The sequence below is a fragment of the Brienomyrus brachyistius genome, chromosome 22, assembly GCF_023856365.1.
Source record: "Brienomyrus brachyistius isolate T26 chromosome 22, BBRACH_0.4, whole genome shotgun sequence".
Classification (NCBI taxonomy): Eukaryota; Metazoa; Chordata; class Actinopteri; order Osteoglossiformes; family Mormyridae; genus Brienomyrus; species Brienomyrus brachyistius.
Window position 1 is genome coordinate 14,692,301 of NC_064554.1, and position 19,670 is coordinate 14,711,970.

Here is a 19,670-nt window from a genome sequence, read left to right on the forward strand (position 1 = left end):
ATGCATGGTACACAAGGCCCCCCCCCCCACCCACTGAGCCGCGCCGTTCACGGTGGGGCACAGACACAAAGTGCTGGAGCACGCGGAGTGAAGGGGAAAACGGAAGCAGTCCGTCACAGGAACGCTCAATCAATCATCTAGTCAAATACCATCAATCTCATACCCCTCAAGATGAAAAGTCGAGCCACAGTCCAGAAAACATTCTGTGGCTATGCCTGCCAGCCGGCATCCACGCAAGTAGAGCTGTTATTAATTAAAATTTTACATCGCTGTTGAAGGCTTTATTGCAGTTTTTTTAGAGATGTGTTTATTTTTTACTAATTTCTGCCAGACTTAGGTAACCTCATGACAGTTTATAAACAGACTGTTCACACTTAGTGGAAATTAAATCTAAAAAAATCACACATAGTTCTAGTAAATCAATTTTCTCTGAGACCCTTCTTTGATCAATGCAGATTTTTCTTATTATGAATGTCTTTGAAAAGATGTTTGTCCAAATATTTGTTTCCATTCACGTTCTTTTTGGATTTCCGCCACTTTCACAGCGTCTGCGTTTCAGCTTTCGTTTTACACTGGCTTGTGATCCTGGAAAATCTCATGCCTTCATCATCCGTCGTCCTCAGCCCTTGCCTCGATCTCGAGAAGCACGAGGGACACTCTGTGACACAATTTGGAATGACACATGTCACCTTGTGCCAGATCGATCCGCTAGCCGAGGGCCGAGTCGATTGATTTCACCCGATCCAAAAACTTAGCCTGTATCTCTGTGCAGGTTTGCCTATGTGGTTTTTGACACTCCCTTATTTTTTGAAAAAAATTTCAATTTCTGAATAAACAGAGAAAAAAGATGTTCGAAACGGGGGGGGGGGGGGGTTGAAGAACACTAATTACACCATTGGGAGCATCAAGGGTTAGAGACTAATGTTATGTGATGGAACTCCTCCGACCAAGCCCGCCTCCAGTCTGACAGGGGAGGCAGGAACCTCTGCACCTCCCTGCATCCCTGCCAGGGCCCTACCAGAGGGGGGGCTCCTCAGCTGCCTTTCTATAAAAAGGCAGCCAGTGAATCAATCAACACAAACATACTGTGATTCCTCAGATCGGGTCCATCCCTCGCACTCTCTCCCTCTCTCTGCACCCCATCCTCTCTCCTCTGCCATCCTTTCTTTCTTTCTCTCTCTCTCTTGCTCGCTCTCCTTCCTCGGTTTTCTCTCTGGCTGGCGTGCTCCTCTCCGCCTCCTCCCTCTCCCTTCCCTCCCCGTGCTGGAGTGTGTGCACGAGCGTGTCTCCGCTTGAGAGCAAGTGGTCGCCGGTCCGTCCCTCTCCCCTCTGCGCCGGCCGTCGCTCCTGGGATCCGCGTGTCCCCTTCTTTGCCGGTCGCAGGTCGCCTGAACCCACTCGTCACCATTTCCGCCCCGGGGAGACCCACGCTGGCAGCGCAGCCACTTCCCCGACTCAGCATCGGGAGGAAGACCCTCGTGGCGGCCGCCGTGGGGGTCATGCTCATCCTGGTGCTGGTCGTCCTCATCCCCGTGCTGGTGAGCTCCGTGGGCACCGACGCCGGGCACTATGAGATGCTGGGCACCTGCCGCATGGTGTGCGACCCCTACCTGAACAAGGGCACAGCCACCACCAGCTCCAACGGCATTGGCACAGAGCCCGAGGCCCTGAGTGACCACAGCAGCTTGCCTTCCACGTTGGTGCAGGGCCCACAAGGGAAGCCGGGCCGTCCCGGCAAACCTGGACCCCCGGGGCCTCCTGGAGAGCCGGGACCGCCGGGGCCCATGGGACCTCCAGGAGATAGGGGCGATCCTGGGAGAACCGGGATACTGGGTCTTGGAGGGAATAGCGCCATAAGCACAGCTACTTACACCACGATCCCACGTGTGGCTTTCTACGCCGGCCTTAAGAACCCACACGAGGGCTACGAGATCCTCAAGTTTGACGACGTGGTGACCAACGTGGGCAACAATTACGACGGCACCTCGGGGAAATTCATCTGCAGCATTCCAGGCACCTACTTCTTTGTGTACCATGTACTAATGAGAGGCGGCGATGGCACCAGCATGTGGGCAGACCTCTGCAAAAATGGCCAGGTGGGTGACAACCCGTCCCGCCTCCCCCCCTCGATGTTAGCATGCTTGCTTTCACCCGTCGGGAATTCTGTTCATGGTTGGTGACACACCGTAGCTTGCTTTTAAAAATAAACGTGCGACTTCTGTGCGACGTAAAAGTTCCCTCTAGCGCTGTCTTTGCCATGGAAGTGGGAAGTTGTGCGGTGCATTTTAAAACCAGAGAGCAGGCAGCTGAACATCGCACAGCTGCACCAGCAAATGTGTCCTGAATGACGCCTGTGTGTTCAGCCCCACACTTATCGGAAACCCTAATGGACTTACTATAGTCGTAAAATCACTGATATCTGTATCATCCATACAAAGGGAGTGGAATGAGGAGAGGGGCTAGTGATATTTCTCCGAGATATAACACATATTATATTGCTGATAATTTGAAGCTGGAAAGTTTGGCAGAAGTTGTGCTTTTTGTCAGAGGCAGAAGATGTCTTTTGTTCCTGGTGAACTGGAAAGATTATTAAACGGCACTAGTAACTGAGAGAGTTAGAAGAACTAATTATTAAGCATTGCTTTATTATGGGATGTGAGAAAAGTTAAAATGTCACTGGCAGGAAAACAATTAAAATCTATAAAATAAACCACGCGTTTACCTGTTGCTGATAACAGACGCTCGTCGGATATATTTACAAATAGACACGAAGGAGAATAAGAAAACCACAGCACGCTCTGCGTTTCTGGCTTTATGGAAAAATGAATTTTTAAATAAAAATATTTATTCATTTGGGAGAGGGGGGGGCGGTCTTCCACCAGGAATTACAGTCGTAAAATTGCTTTCGACTTCGCACATGTCTGCGGGGGGGGAGGGGTGGGGGGCAAAAACCACCCAGTTACTGCGATATGAAACAAGGCAGCCGCCGTTTTTTAAATGAGTGACTGAACGTATGACAGGTGAAATCGTCTTGCTGTGCGACTTTTACAATATTACAACGCCATTTACAAACTGACTTCGGTAGCGTGAAATCCCTCGCATAAACATAAGCTAATGACAGACTGCCGACGGGAAGCTGCATTTGTCGGATGTTACAAATAAATCAAATTATTTAAAGTTGATGTTCGAACGAAAGGACTGTATGCTTGCCTGTTATCGTCGCATTTTGTGTCGGTGTTGATTACAGGAATAAATCTTTTATTTACGTATAAACATGTCAATTAGATGTAAATATTAGAGACAATATAGGTAAAGCCCGTGGTCACCGTGAATCGCATTATGAAAAACTCCAACTCTGGGGCACCGCTGATTCGGAGGAACTACGGACATGGATGTTGTCGGATGTCTCACATGCACACTATAGGGTGGGGGGGCGTATAGACTTGCATTTCATGTGAACAACTTCGGCTGGATTTTGGATTTCAAGTCGTTTATTCAAGTCGCCTATTTTACATTTAAGCGAAATATCGACCGTTTTCTGCTGTATTTCAGTTGCCGAATTTGCAGTTCGATCAATTAGTTCCATAGGTGTTCGTAATTTTAATAGTAGTTCGTCTGTTTTTATAAAACAATTCGTTAATTCTTAGAAATGTAATTTCATTTTTTTTTAACCAAGCAGTCTATTGTGTTTCTGAAACAGGAATCATGATTAATAACAAAATCCCTCATCCCTGTAGATATTTTACACTAAATATAACTCCAGATTGCACGTCAGTAGTCTTTTTTTTATGCCGTGCAATGTTTTTGTGCGGCGGTTCTTCTATTTTTTTTACGCGACTGCTTGAAACATTTTCAGTTCATGTGCATTTCTTGTTGGCTGGAGGTCACGTAAAACTCTGAATTGAAGCAATGCATAAAGAGGGGGGTTTTGCTGAATGAAATAAACAATCCGAGGACTGCAGTACTGTAAAACTTGTCGTAACTTTTATCGACACGGGCACGTGCGAAGTGTCCTGTGGCAGCAACGCTGTTCTGGCGTTGCTGTTCTGCGAGGCATCAGACAGTGTTTCCGAGGATAATACAAGCTATTGGAATATAATGAATTCATGCAGATTTATATTATATTGCTTTCATCTATCTAAATGTTTTTAGCAGTTAAACAATACTACTGGAGTAAATCCTCAGTAGTCACATTCTCAAGTTGAAACTGTGCTTGACGCAAAACTGGTTAATTATATATTATAAAGAGGAAGTGTTCACTCAGATATACACAACTAGACTGCATAGTATAAACAGCGCTAGGAACAGATGATCATACAGATCTGAAAATTGGGTGAGAGACAACATATCGCCTCCCTAATCAAGCAATCTGATGTGTACAGACTGAACCATATAAACATGTAGCAAAAATGCATATTTAAAATCCGTGTGATATTTCAAGGCTACCTGAATGCAGGAAACAGGTTGAATTTGGCCTCTTCTTGACTCTTCCTAATTGCCTCCCCAATCCATGCGCCACAGAGCAGCTTCGCGTATGGTGACTCCCATCCTCGTAACATTTAAGGTCGCCGTAAAATTGTTGACAAATCAATGTGGACAGATTTGAACACATGTGCCGATAAAATGCCTTCTGCTCTTGCTTCGTTGGGCTGCTTGAGAAGGACATAAAGATTCTTCAGTTAAATGTATGTAGGGCGACTCTCGGGGGAGGGGTCTTGTAACCCCCCCCCCCCCCTTAATTAAGCAGCCACCATTAAAAAATGCACAGAGTTGGCACTCCTGAACCTCCTAAATCGCAAGGGAAGCAAAAGAAGATCTTGCAAAGCTACAAAAAGCTGCGGGGGGGGGGGCTTTCCCATTGTAATTGTTGGCTGTAGCCCTACAGCATTGTGGGACTTGCGCTATTGTCATCAATGGACCGCGGCAAGGAAGCCGGTGCACATTTCCCGACACACTAGACATTGCTCACGCAGCAAAGGGTGAGGGAGTCGTGGGGGCTGTTTTAGAACTTTTGTGTTGGCTGACGTCCAAGTCTCCGGCCCCGTGTCCCACTTTGTCATTGACCTACCTTGCCGATGTTGCTCATTACGGTCTTGAGGCTATGGCTCGGTAAAGTTGGGTAAACATAGCCGCGTTGCCTTGACCTAGACCAAGTCCTTACAGGAACTCCCCTACTGGCGGAGGCCTCTCTCTCGGTGGTGAGGGCCAGTTCTCTGCTCCAGCGCCTACTAAGTATTCCTACAAATCCCTGTCAGGGCCCGACAGACAGCAGACATGTCCGTCTCACCCCGCTGAGCTGGATACCACGGGAGACAAAAGCACACAGCAGAAAGCAAAGCGGCTTTCATGCGTCAGGGAATAAGATGAGCTGAAGAGTCTTCTTGGTCGTAATTAAAAACCTTGAATCAGGTCCAGAAGATATTTGTGTTCATTCCTCTGTTCCTTTTTAATAATATTGTTAATAAACTGAAAACCATTTCAGACTTAATTAAAACGGATGACTTTGACATGTCTCTCTCTAGGGGAGCGAAGGTGAATAATAACGCCGTCACTGTCTTTAATAATCCCTGCTTTCCTGGCACATGTGTCTTCCTTGGCAATTACAGCTCCATGGCTGCCGAAATCCTGGCTTTCCTTTCTCTCCGGGGCTTCCTTCAATGCAGTGTGACTTTCAGCTGATTGGAGGGGTCTGTTTGCGGGTGGCAAATGACTCTGTCTCTTTATATAACGGCATAGTACATGTAGAAGAGGTCTATCTTCCAGCTGCCTGCTCATGACAAGGCTATGGGGGACCTGGAACAGAGGTGGAAAGTTCAGGTCCAGAAAGTAAAGATCTAGACCAAGATTTTGTTTCAACCAACCAGTTGAGTATAAAGAGTCACAGTCACAGAGCACTCAACTGGCTGGTTGAAACAAAATCTTGGTCTGGATTTGCACTTTCTGGATCTGGAACTACCCACTTCTTACATAGAGCCTTTCGCGGGAGGCACAGCTCATAATGTCAGTCCATCACAGGACACGTGTGCTAAGGATAATTTGAAAAGGCAATTTAGGCTTACTATACATCTTTGGACCGTGGGGAGCAAATTGGAGACCAAGTTAAGAACAAGTTGGATACAAAGACCAAATCCTGAGCAAATGGCCAGCAATTGAGCCAATAGGTTGCCCTCAATTGCACGTATAAACAAACAACTAAAGGACATATCATCCTCATGTAGAAAAGTTTACTTGTGTATTTTGTTTTTTGTGCCGGGACGATCCTGACATTGCTGTTCACATTCTCACTCCCTAAACCACATCCTGTTCAGGGTGAACCCCAGCCTTATACTCTATGCTGCTTGGGACAGTCTCCAGACCCACGGTGGATGGATTTAAAATCAGAGGGTGTTTGATAAGGGATGTACAGGAGGCTGCCACTGTGACGAATGTGTTTCACTTTGGACAAATGACGCCAAACCTTAGCAGTAGCTGTGTGAGATGTCACTGTCTCCAGTACCTGAAATATTTGGGGGGGCGTCAGTGGTGGTTAGGGACACAGCGAGTACCCCTTTATTACTCTGGTTAGTGCTTTCATTAGACATTAGATCATCATGGTATTATTGGGCAAGCCGAGCATTGATCTACATCACCACCGGAGGTGGGGGGGGGGGGGTCATCGCCTTGTCAGTGTAACAGCCTGATGTGGCAGGACTTGGGTCACGAATTGGCCTTGCTGTGTAATCTGGCACCAAGACGGACCTTTAGCCTTGATCCGGTACGTAATTGGACACCCGACTTGACGAGTCGTTGAGCGGAACACTAGAGGAGGCCTAATTAGACACGGCTAGGCCATTACGGCCCGATTCCCTGTTGTTACGAAATACCAATTGATTGGAAATGTCAGGCTGTGACATTCACCGGGAGCGTCGATGGGTGCGGGTGGGGTTCAGTGCGCACCTTGATAAGGTTTCAATACTTAAATATGCAACGATAAACCTGGCTCCTCCCTCGTTCCACCGGCTCCTATCAAGTCAGCCAATCGTCCTGTAGCCTGCCAGAGGGGTCACAATATGTCCGGAATATGCGACAGCTGTGTGGAAAGCAGATTGTGGTAGTTGTCGGTGTCACAGATCTGTGGGTGGGCATGGAAGCGTCTCCTCGTTACAGTCACTCGTGCGTAGCGGCAAAAGTAAGCCATGTGTTTTCAGGACGCCTGACTCAGTCATGACGGGGGGGGGGCTGACTCATAGGGCTTCTCTGTCGCTGTTCTTATAACGGACGGCTGAAAGTCTTGACTTTTCGGGTAGTTCTTGTGTCAGCCCCAATCAGTATCTCCTTCTTGGGGAGGCTATACTGTAGCATTTATTAAGTGTGCATGTCAATTGTGTTAAAAAAAAACGCAGGCCTAATTTTATTCAATCTATTAATAATTTCCCTTTGTAAGGACTTATCTAGGACTCAGATGAATGATATTCTAAAATTTGTCTGATACCACTATGCTAATATTCGTAAACATTCCAAATTGCGGATGTAAACTTTACGTGCTAGTGGTGTCTCTCTGTCAAATTCCAGAATATTGTGCATAATTATGTGTGGAAAAGCCTACTCTGTCATGACAGATCCACTGGGCATGATGAGTGAAGGATAGAACTGGGGCAATTTTACTGGCACCTTTGGGATATTTTGGGCACGCGGACATGGAGAACACAATTTTGCTGTATGACGTAAACACATAACGCTTCCCGGTCTTCCTTCTGCCTCTAAAACATAAAGCAAATTTGTGTCGTTAATAAAATTAGTTACCGTGAAGTGGAGGCGGTTTCCCCTCTCAAACCACGCCCCTCCCGCGAAACATATACCATATAGTTCCACGTCATGTAGTTTTAATGGACAACAGAGTATAAAAACTTCGCTTTGTTCACTTTATATACTTTCCAAACAGACATAACTTTTATAAGCTATGTGTAATATCCACGTAGAGTGAGTGTAAGTTTCTCTGACTGGAATGACGTACACAAGTAATAACCCATGTCTTTCGGCTTGTGTGAACCGAGAATGAGGCACTTTAAAAGGTGAAGGAAAACAAACAGATTCGCTTTTCGTCACTCGAACAGTCACTGACAGTCTCTCGGCGCCGCTCCGCCATTTGTATTTGTGGAAACGGCGGGATTCTTCCCCGAACGATCATTCAGGCGGCTTCCCACTATAGTGTGACATTGGTGCTGCTAATGCAAAACCTGCAGCCTGGTCGGGGGGGGTTCAGTGGCTCCCAGGCAGAACTGGACTCCGATTCCGTTTCCGCCCCCATAATGGGAGAGTAGCGAAAGGGCTTCCGATCTCAATCTCCGCAAACCCCGATTACAAATGCTGCCCTTTAAAGCTTTTCAAGCTACTCAAACCGTAATAATAATAATAATAACAACAGTAATAATAATAATCCTTAATGTGCGATCGCTGCCATTTACATCGTCTCTGTATAATTTTCGTATAAAGTTCGCATTCCTTGTTCAAAAACACAACGACGGTATTGTTTTTATCGCCATCAGTGTAGAAACTTAGGAATTATGCAGCATTTTTATCGTATCAGCTTTTAAGTTTCCCCACTTTTATCAGACTCCATACCGTATGATTTTTCTTTTAAAAAATGTCAAGGGAGCTAAAATAGTTAAAAGCAGAAACTGAAGATTTTCCAAAGTAAACGGGAAGAAACCACGAGTTTCCTCTAAACAACAACAGACAGTCTCATAAACCTGATCATATGTGCAATATGGTCTGAGCTACACTTAAAGTGAACATGACAGGAGAGGTCTGCTTTGGAAAACTACTCTTAAACAGTAGCTAAAGTCTTTGTGACAGATTCCTTTCTTTTGTTATTGGAACAATGGGAAGGAACCAAAGCAGTAGGGTACAGGGAAATCCTTTGGGGCTCTTTAATATGCACCCGTCGGTATCCTGTTCAAACATAATTAGACCTCTGTACACTTCAATTTGGCTGCTGATCTCCAAACCAGTTAAAACCTGAAGGTTAACAACAAATCAGCAGTGCCTGCCAAGCAGATGGGGCGCGGTGTCTGGGTAATGGGTCCTGCTTGCCGCGTCCAGTGATTGTTCATTCCCTACGAGAATGAAATCCAAGGAATGAAGGTGTCACTGACAGAAACCAGGCTACAGAGGCACTTTGGCGAAATTACAGGTGCGTGACGTTGGGAAGGAGACCCCAGACACAGATGTGAATGAAAAAAGGAACACAATTCGTCGGTGTTCACAAGGGATTCAAACCTATCTGTTTTTAATTAATTCGTCGCCTAGCTGCTGCTTCTGCCTTCCCTCACTCAGAGCGTTATTAAAACTCATAAACATATATATTCACAATTAAATACGAAATACATGCTTTTTCCTCAAGGGAACTTTTAGATGTAGGCCTGGGAATGGGTGTGTGGCTCAGTGGGTTACAATGCTGTAGCTGGCATCAGAAGGTTGCTGGTTCAAAGCCTAGGGTTCACAGAGTAGCTTCACTGTTGGGCACTTGAGTGTGGTCCTTAATCCCCAATTGCTCCAGAGACTGGCTGTCCCTACTTCTTCTTAAAAAAAATGCTTTGGATAAAACTGTCTGCCACATTCAGAAAGAAAGTAAGAAAGAACTCAACTTCCAGGACCTAATACTGTGAAATATTGGGCCATTGCTGGTTCAGTACTATACGGTTCAGCTCAGGGATGTATGGAAATTCTTGTGTAGATGCATCGATTCACTGCATCCTTTGCGCCGCATCCTGGCATCGCATGCGCCGGGAACAGTCGACTCGTGTTTAATTTGAAGCAACACCAAACAGATCTGACAGACTCAATCCCCCATCAGCAGCTATGAAAAGCGATTGTAGGAAAACGCTCCCGGGGGGAGGGGGGGGGGGGGGGGGTGACAGGAAACCTTTGCCAGGAGGGCATCTTTTGTTGTTTAATGCATTTTTTTTATCCCTCATCGCTCCACCGATAGAGGCGAGAGCACGTCGCCTGACTTATTCACCACCTGCGGCAAGCGGAACCGGGGAGATGGAGCTTACAGGAGCTGATGGAATCCAGGGGCTGTTTAAATCCCATCTCTGTCCCAACCCCCCTCCCAGCACCCCCCGCTGTTTTTGGGCATCAGCTACTGGGAGGCCAGACCAACCGAAGTGTTGGCATCGCCCGCAGCCACTGTGCACGAGCGGCACGTGGCAGACACACGGAGGCATCTCAAGGTCCCTCTGTCCTCTCCCATTCAGGCAGATCCTTTGTCATTCCCGACAAAGGGCAGGCAGATGTACCAGTCTGGGGCGTCATCTGTACCAGCTTCCTTTAGCACGAGCGCGATTCAGAGAAGGGCTCCGACCAGCTTTGCTCATCTCGGTTTAGCGGGGTGATTGCCGTTTACTAGGCTAGCCTTTTCCACCAGAAATCTAAAGAGAATTACCTAAGGATGAAATCAAGAGGGCACAACATACATTTTTGTTTCACTCATGTCTCAGTTTTTAGGTCTGCGTCTGTGATTAGATTTTATTTTTTTTTGCAAACTGCAGCCTGGTTCTTCCCTGCTTCTCATTAATGAAGGGCTTCTTCCTTGTTTTAAGGAACTTCAGTCCTGCTTCTAGAAGCCTGATCTGACCTGTCCTAGTGGTGCACCACTTCACACCTGCACTGCTTCCCATCCCCCAGGTCACTTGATGTTATCCTACGACACAGGAGGAGAAACTGTTAGATAAGTTGACCTGGCTGGTTTTTGGTTGCTCCCAGTGTCTCCTGCTTCACTTTGTTCTTGTGTACTGCTGTCTTAGACGCTTTGGGCCTGGAAGCAGTCTGCCTCGTGTATGTGTGTGTGTATGTGTGTGTGTGTGTGTGTGTGTGGATATATATATATCAACAACCAAATACAACCTTCAACAGCCATTCAGAGTGAAAAACACAAACTCAAAAAATGACAAATCCACACACACTGGACCTAATTAGTGAAGGTATCCGCTTATTTAGCTGGAAGCTCGTCTGTAACTTTGAGGCCTCGGCCCAATTCATCCATCTGACCCTAACAAGATGATCAGTCCACGACGGTCAGCTGGGTGTCATTACCTGAGAAGTTAATAGAAATGCACTTACTGATCAGTTACCAAGGAGCCTAACCATGCACGACATGCTGTGCTTTGGCTCTGTGTGAAGGTGTAAGGCGAATTAACTTATACCAGTCTTTGCATATAATTTTTTTCAATGAGAAAAAAAAATCAACTCCTTTAGGAACAAGTGTAGGGGTATTACTGTACTTTCTAAATCATTTTGAAGAATTCAAATGTTCTGTGCAATGGCTTTAGCATTTTTTGGGTATAAATCTGCTTGCACATACATGCACAAAGTCCCACAATGTCATCATGTGAAATTAAAATAGGTTGAAACTCTGTGCGTCGAGGGGTTACTGTTTATATTCCTGGTGGCAGAAGCCTAGGATTTGGGTTCAGATTCATAGGCGCTGTTTACACATCAATATGAGACCTGATAGATTTAATCAGGAGGGTAAACATGAATACTTTCAGGTCTCCACGGCAACATAGATTACCAATACACTCTCTTATAAAGTTTTCTCTGCATAGTTCCTTCACACTTTTTTCAATCTCTTGCTTATCTCAGACTGATATTTGGCTTCCTCGTAGTTTGTCATCCTTTATCTAAATCTCGCAGAGTGAAAAATCCACTCTAGTGTTAGTCATTCGATGACACGATACCACTTTTGCGTGATAAACCGAAGCATCTCCGCCACTGTTGCGTAGCAGGAGTGCACATTTCCGATCTTACGCTGGACATCGATCACCCAGATTTGTTTTCAAGCTTGAAGTAATCAGCCTTATGTAAGACTAATGAATTTCAAAAGGGGTTGCAAAAATGTATTTCGAGGTGTGCAGCTCTTTATTTTAAAAATGAGGATAGGGTGGACAGCCACAGTAACACAAATATGTTCAAAAGGCATTTTGAAAGACTTTTTAATAATGATTCTTGCATCATATATCCCACAAGGCCGTGCTTCTCAAATATCCCAGTTCAAGAAGTGGAGACGAGACTGTTAAAGAATTGAGGTTCTTCTACTTTGATGTCGAGGTGTTTTTATTCACGTAATATAATATTACTCATTTACTGTATTTTTATGAGTTCCACTTTTCATTATTCATCCCTGTTTAAAATTTGTGTGCGCAAGAGAGTAAGAAATGTCACACCGCATACGGTCTGAGATACAAATCATCAGTAGCATAGGAAACAGTTTGATATTGGAGGGGACACAACTTAATCCTTTAAATACGATGGTTTGTTTATTGGGGGGGATGAATTATGCCAAATTAAATATTGGGGAGTTTCTTATTGCCTGCAGTCTTCTAAAAAACTTCTGCGAGTTCCTGTCCTTGTAAGGCTCTTCGAACACATAAACCACCGTAACCCGTAACAGTACCGGCACACCGGAGGCTAATTCCAGTCTTGGTACCTTTGTCTGCATCTTCTGTTTCCCTCCTCCATGTTTCCCTCTCCTCTGTCAACCTCGACCTATGGATCAGCTCCCGCCCCTGAGGTCACATGACCCGAGCACCACCATACAGATCAGGGCCAATAATCTGGGATGCACCTGGTGCTTTTCTTGTCATTATTCTGTCAGTCCTTCGTCTGCTAAAGAATCCCCTCTTTCTGGCCTCTTGCGCAGCTGCAGCAAAATAAATAATATAATATAATGAAATAACCGACTAGGAAGTTTCTATGGGTTCTCAAAGTGTTGCGTGTGAGCAGAACCTTGAAAACCGCATCAACCTTCCATCAACAGAGCTTTCCGGAAGCTATTGGGGGATTACTTGAGGGCTTTCTGGGCTGAGAAGGTGAATAAACATCTAGATCTCCAAGGTCAGGTGCTTCTGCATCAGTCTGCTTCCTCGTTGTCAGGCACGCCGGTGGAAGTCCACAAAGTCACTTAGATGATGCTCCGGGAATAAGTTGTGCTGTTGTTTCTTCTTTTCAGTTCCTCTTACAGACATTAAACTATACAAAAGACAAAACATTATCCAAAAAAAGTTGAACAAGTAATACCTTCCAAATTCTTGTACATTTGGTCCAGTATCTGTATGTATTCCACACTGCGCAAGGCTAAGGTTCACCATGATTGGGACTCCAGTCCATGGCAGCTGTTTTGCATCCATGAAATGAAGTATTTACATTTTAATATGTGCTGTAATTTCAACGTAATTTTCCACTATTTAATGTGACCCGCTTTTCTTATGAGTTTGTGAACACAAACTCATCGTTGTCCAGCTTAGCCGTCATTTGCTTAACCTGCTTGCCAGCACTGTGTAGATACTGCTTCCATAATGTCCTGTTCACACCAACAAATCCCTTCAGTCTTGGGACCTATGAGGGCTCATCTGCTCGTCTGTGATGCAGAACCAGGAATAAATCATAACAAGGAGCTAATCACCAGGAAATTGTTTATACAAACATCCCACAAGCTTCTGGACCTCATATGTGTCAATAAGTCAACTGTGCATGTCATGGTTAATTGGGCAATTAATTGCACAGTGTATCCACACCACCTGCCTGGGCCGCTCGCTGGCAAGCTCTACAAATCCGAGGGTGGGGTCCGCACGTGTGGTCTCCCGGCGCCTTCCGCCACTCACATCTGCTGCCAGGTGGTCGGCAGTGTGCTATTAACGGCCACCAAAGCTCTTCTGATTGTAGAAAGAACATCGGTTCCATTTCCAGAATGAAGCATCAGATATCCAGATTCTGACTGCAAATACCTGCATCTGAGATTCTCAGCAGTGCCACCCTTCTTTGTGTACATACACACTCCTGCTATATGTACATATAAATATGCACAATGTACTTGATCTACATAATATTCATATTGGCCACTGTCTAGAATGGTGTCATATGGCACTGCCTTTTCCATTACAAACAGAATTGCACAATATTGTAAGCAATTGTATATACCTACATTTAAGTGTTGGCACTCTTTTTAGTACATATTTATATTATTTAATACATTTATACCTTTATATCTGTAGACCTGTTGTTGGAACAAAGACGTCCCCTCTTCCATGGGGGTGAATAAAGTGAAGCCTAAGTGTTTTATCCACCATCTTTGATGTCCAGACACTTGGTAGAACATACCTTCAGTACTTCCCCAAGAAGGATGTTTCCTGCCTCGTGCCCTATGCTTCCTGACTCAGGCTCTCGCCGCATGCAGACCCCGAGCTGGATAAGCAGTCGCTGTAGACGGTTGGATGCATCTTTTAGCAGGTTAACGTCCTGCTAATTCTTTTGTATTTGTATACTTTATTTTCCACATGCATCATGCATGTATTTTACATGTCAGCTATAAGGGGTTGGCCATTGTTTATGTGGCACTGATGGGCAAAATATTTTGCTTACTGGTGTTCGTTTGAGGGAAACTACATACACGAAGAGGTGACGACTGGAAAAAAGGCTTTGGAAAAATGTGATTTGTCTAATTGTTTTAGACAGGAAAAAGCGATTTATTCACAGTTCCAGAAAGGCAGGTGTGATTTCGGTCTTAGCTGCACCGACGTTCACTCCTCCCTCTCCAGTGAAGGCCCCTGTAGTCTCAAGTGCTTCCCAACATAATTCCGTCTAAGGTTTGCTTTCAATATTGCATGCCTGCATCGAGCCACTCAAAGGATTCAGTTTTAATATGTTGTATTGTGAGCGGTGGGGGGCTGGGGGCAGGAGGCACGTGCACGTTGCTGTTTTCTCGCCAGTATTTCGAGGCGGTAGCTCAGCCTGCCCCAACCCACCCTCCGCGGCTCGCTGGAGAGGCAGCCTGGACGCAACTCTTAATTAGGCAGCTTAGGAAGGCGCTGATGAGTGTGGATGGCAGAGACCCTGGCCGTAGCTGCTCGAGGTTGTTTGACTGAGGGAGGGGGAGGGCAGAGAGTTGAGAAGGGGCGAGAGACACAGGAAAAAAAACAATATCAAATTAGTCATTCCTGTGCGTGGGCCCCACTCGTGAAGCTCAGCTGTACCAAGTGAAGCATAACTTTACTGTTTCGTGAATTCTGAGTGGAGAAGTAGGAGGAATGTATGTAAATATATATATTTTTTGATGGACGTGTAGAGAAGATCTGTTTGAACTTTCACATTCTAAAAGTATTTTTTTTGGTGTAATTTAAAATACATGTCTTAGCTCAGCAGTAGTGCAAGATTTCTCCGGTTTTTTCCACACAACTGCTGAAAATAAAATCCAAAAGCCTACATATTTAACACACAGCAGTGATCTGGCAGCTTAACAGGTTGACAAAATTGTCACATTTTCACACCTCAGATCAAATACATGGACTAATCCAGCATATGCCTGATCCCAGAACAGTCGGATTACACTAAAGATCACCACCACGTACTAGAAAGGACACCAAACCATTGTAGCTGTTAAAATAGTGAGGGTGTTGAGAAGGTAATTGATTATTGTTAATGAAGTGATGCTAATCTGATCAGGAATCCCACTGTTTAACGATTTACACTGTTAGCTTGGGCATACAGCAGAGACTTGTTGCAGGTTGACAAACGCAGGAAGTTCCTTCACATCACAGCTCTTGCCATGAACAAGACTTCATTGTCTCATTAGCTTGACCACTGGGGGCTAAAGCAACTGCCAAATTCTCTAGTGACACATGATGCACTTTGTTTTATCACTGGCAAGTTATCTTTGCATTTGGTGTTGATATTGAAGGTCATAAAGGGTACGGAGAAGTTAGTATGTGATTGGTGGAGTGAGATAAGAGTTGTTAGGGTATCTTAGCTAACAACTGCATGTTCATGGGCTACGGAAATGCTCTCATGAAAGTTGAAAATACACTATAGCAATGTTTCCCAGTCCAGCTCTTGGGGACCCACAGACGGTCCACGTTTTTGCTCTCTCCCAGCTCCCTGCCAGACACTCCACATTTTTGCTCCCTCCGAGTTCCCTGCCAGACAGTCCACATTTTTGCTCCCTCCCAGCAGACAGTCCACATTTTTGCTCCCTCCCAGCTCCCTACTGGGAACCAGATTGGGAAACACTGCACTGTAGTATATAACACAACACATCATTGCACAGTCACCTCTTGGACCAGGATTGAAAAAATTAATTAGAATTTTAGGCAATTCCTATTAAATTAAAAGCGAGGCAGCAGTGTGAGTGATATTTAATATTTCACTCATTTATGAATAAAGACTGACCATTGACATACATGTTGCCAATTTTTATTTAAGTAGCCTTAGAATAAAGATGTATGAGTTTCCAGCTAAATGATTTTGTTTTGCTGGTCAGCCGTGGATTCTCATGTTTGACGATGCAGTGCTGCTTTACTGCTTGCTCCAAAAAATTATGCATGTGTTAGATTTCAGTTGTGTGATGAAAAATGTACATTTGTGAGTGTTTACTTAACACCTTTGCAAAGCACCTTACTGATAAAGCCATTTGTGTAACTGTACACCATCACTGCATTCTTCTCTGATGCTACAGCAAGGAATCTTCTAGAATTCATGGGATACAGGTCTGTGTCTTTAACCTATATGTTCCCTAGTGCCAGCTGTGATTGTTTTCAGTAAAGGTGAAAATTATAAGACAGTAAAGGTCTACCAATTGATTTTTGATATTATCAATCCAGTATCTTCACCGCTTGTTCCCTCCTGCTGGGTAAAACTAGGTTTTTCCCCGCAGAGTTTTGCACGTAGGGTCTTGGGTGGTGGCAGCAGGCTGGGACAGAAGCTTTGCTTGATCAGGGCTTCAATCTAACAGTTTGGCCACCTCTCCGGCACAAAGGCTGTGTCTGTTTTCTGAGAGAAAGAGGGCCTCTCTTCTTGTGGTAGGAAATCCACCGAAAAATCCGCCAAAAAAACGAAAGGGTTTGGCGTCCAAGAGCTTTTTAAATCGGGGATCTTTGTAGAGGGAGAACAAGGATGAATTTTTCTGTTTGATTGGCCAATATTGGCAGAGCTGGAAAGTTCAGGCCTAGGAAATACAAATCCAGACCAAGATTTAGTTTCAACCAAGCAGTTGAGTCTCTGTGACTGTGACTCTTTATACTCAACCGGCTGGCTGAAACAAAATCTCGGTCTGGATCTGTACTTTCTGAACCTGAACGTTCCACCCCTGAATACTGGATCAAAGCAAATGGTGGCACACTGAACCTTCTCATTCTCCTCCTCCCCGACCCTCCTGCCCCAGGTGCGGGCCAGTGCCATTGCGCAGGACGCCGACCAGAACTACGACTATGCCAGCAACAGCGTCATCCTGCACCTAGACGCGGGGGACGAGGTCTACATTAAGCTGGACGGGGGCAAGGCCCACGGCGGCAACAACAACAAGTACAGCACCTTCTCCGGTTTTATCCTCTACGCCGATTGATCCACTGCTCTGCTGCATCGTGCTCCTCTCCACCTTCCTCTGCCGCTGAATCAAATGAGAAAAAAGATGAAACAAGTTGGACTCCCCATGTTGAGAGTGATGTCGGGGGGGGGGGGGAGGGGGGGACCCAGAGCGGCAGCGTCACAAAGACTTGCACCCAGAGGCTTTATTTTCCCCGAACGCCTTCTCTGTAAGGAACAGACCTGGCTCTGTTGTCTTTATTTCACTGACACGAGGGACCTCCGTGTTTAATTCTCCTTTTGAATGACTTTACAGCATTCTCCCCCTCCCTCTCTGTCTCCCCGCGCCCCTCATTCTCACCGTTGTATACTCCTCCTTAGCACTTTGGTATTTCTCTTTTGTCAAATGTAAAATAAGTCTGTGCACAAAAGGAAAAAAAAACCACCAATGCAAGTATTGCTGTATGTAACTTCCTTGATCCCATGTGAGTAAAAAAAAAAATAAAACTATATTTATGTGGGCACTGGCATGCTCGGGGGGTAGGGAGGGATATAAGGGGTTAAAATAACAGCTCATTATTAATAAATATGAAGCCGGCATTTTGTGCACAGCAGGTGTTTTTTTATTCGTATTGGGCACAGTGCCACCTGGTGGTTGCATGTCGTCAATGATGTTTACCTTCAGTGTGATGTCAGCGAGCAAATAGTAGCAGACCTGTGCCTGGATGTTGTTATCAGTGCTGGAAAGACTTGCCTGGAGAAACGTAGTGTCATCCACCTTACTTGGATAGCAGCATAACTAAAATCAAGAATACTTGCCAGTTCTTTTTCTTCCTCTCTGTCGCTCTCATTTTGACCTGTGGACTCGCAGACAGCACAGAAACAACATAGATATTTTAGAGTTCCAGATTTCACATGGTTCCCCTTGAAATGGCCATTCTTGCAAATCTGTGCCAGATAAACTGGTGTCTGGTGACCAGCACTCATGTCGGATGGTTCCCCTGAAGCTCAGAACATGTTATGATATCTCTTGAACGATGTGTGCCACTTTTGCCTAGAGGTCAAAGTTCACGTCTTTTCTGCGAAATTCTTTGGTGACGTTGCCATGGTGAAAGGACAGTTCGAACTGTTTTATTAGAGTGGCCAAATTCACATGAAATCGAGGTCTTCTGGGTCTGTGTGTCCATTCCGGAGACGCAGCTGTGCGTATGTAAGTGCGTCATACTCACGTGCGTCAGAGAGTTTCGCGTCTGCATGTACCATTTGCTGATCTCCCCATTTTTTCCCGTCCTTGCTACACCAAGCCCCTTTTCAGATGTTCTGCCCATGAGATTGCTGTAAGTGGAAGGAGGAGGGGACCCCCATTCCAGGGCAATAAGAGACATAGCTTGGATCTGAAATGTGTTACGTTTGTCTTTCTCAGTCTATCTTTCAAAAAATGTTGAATAAATAATAAAGTAATAAATGGAATTTTTGCACCTCTGGTTATCAAACTAATTACTTGGCATGTATGAACAGTCATAATGGAGTGAATACATCATATCACAGTTGTTTGCTGTACTGGATGTACTGGAATCGGTCACTCTCATTATTTGTAAAAATTAAGGCAAAAGAGTACATACTCATCGTGTTTGAGATTGAAAGCCAGGTGTGACTTTTTCAATTTTTCGTTGCCATCTACTTCAAATCAACCAAACGAACAAGTTCTATGTTTTTGCCATGTCTTTATACAATTTGGGAGCTGAACCATGAAGATAAATTGCAATGATGTATGACAGTACGAGGAACGGTGGGAATTATGACGTCTCATGAAATAACCGGCAGCTTGAAGATGAAATCGACGGTCTTTCCCGAATCTGAATCCGAATCCGAGCGGCAAGATCGCTGCCCAGCAGGACAGGAACCTTGTTTTCAGCGAGCCGGGTAATATCCCATCTGGGTTCGTGGTGCATCGAAAGGGATTAGACAAACGCAGCAGTAATGAGATAGATAGGGGACAAAATTGGAACCGCATCTTTGATAGGATAAACCTTTGAAGACGAAAGGCAAGAAACAGCATCGTAAATGCAACTTGTCTCCTCTATCGTTCGCTGCGACATGGAGATTTGCTAAATGGAGAAAAGATTAGATGAGTCATTGGCATTTAAATAATTTGGGGAATCAATGTAAACCAATCAAATGTTTTTTTTTAGACTAGATGATGCTTCTGATTGAAAACAAAATTCCAAGATTCAAGATTCCATAGCATTGCTGGCCCATCGTCTGTATACATGACTGTAATATGATTTCTTGCAGCCTAGATAATTTACAAGTCTCTCAGCTGCTATTTTGGTCTT

The 19,670-nt window shown here is 45.0% G+C and overlaps 1 protein-coding gene across 1 annotated transcript; it reads left to right on the forward strand.

Moving 5' to 3' along the window:
• Positions 1 to 1,095: 1,095 nt before the first annotated feature.
• LOC125717431 (C1q-related factor-like) lies at positions 1,096 to 17,465 on the forward strand. Its single transcript, XM_048990339.1, has 2 exons — positions 1,096 to 2,096; positions 17,195 to 17,465. The coding sequence occupies exons 1-2, from the start codon at positions 1,500 to 1,502 to the stop codon at positions 17,372 to 17,374; spliced, it is 777 nt and encodes a 258-aa protein (XP_048846296.1). The 5' UTR covers positions 1,096 to 1,499; the 3' UTR covers positions 17,375 to 17,465.
• The last annotated feature ends 2,205 nt before the right edge of the window (positions 17,466 to 19,670 follow it).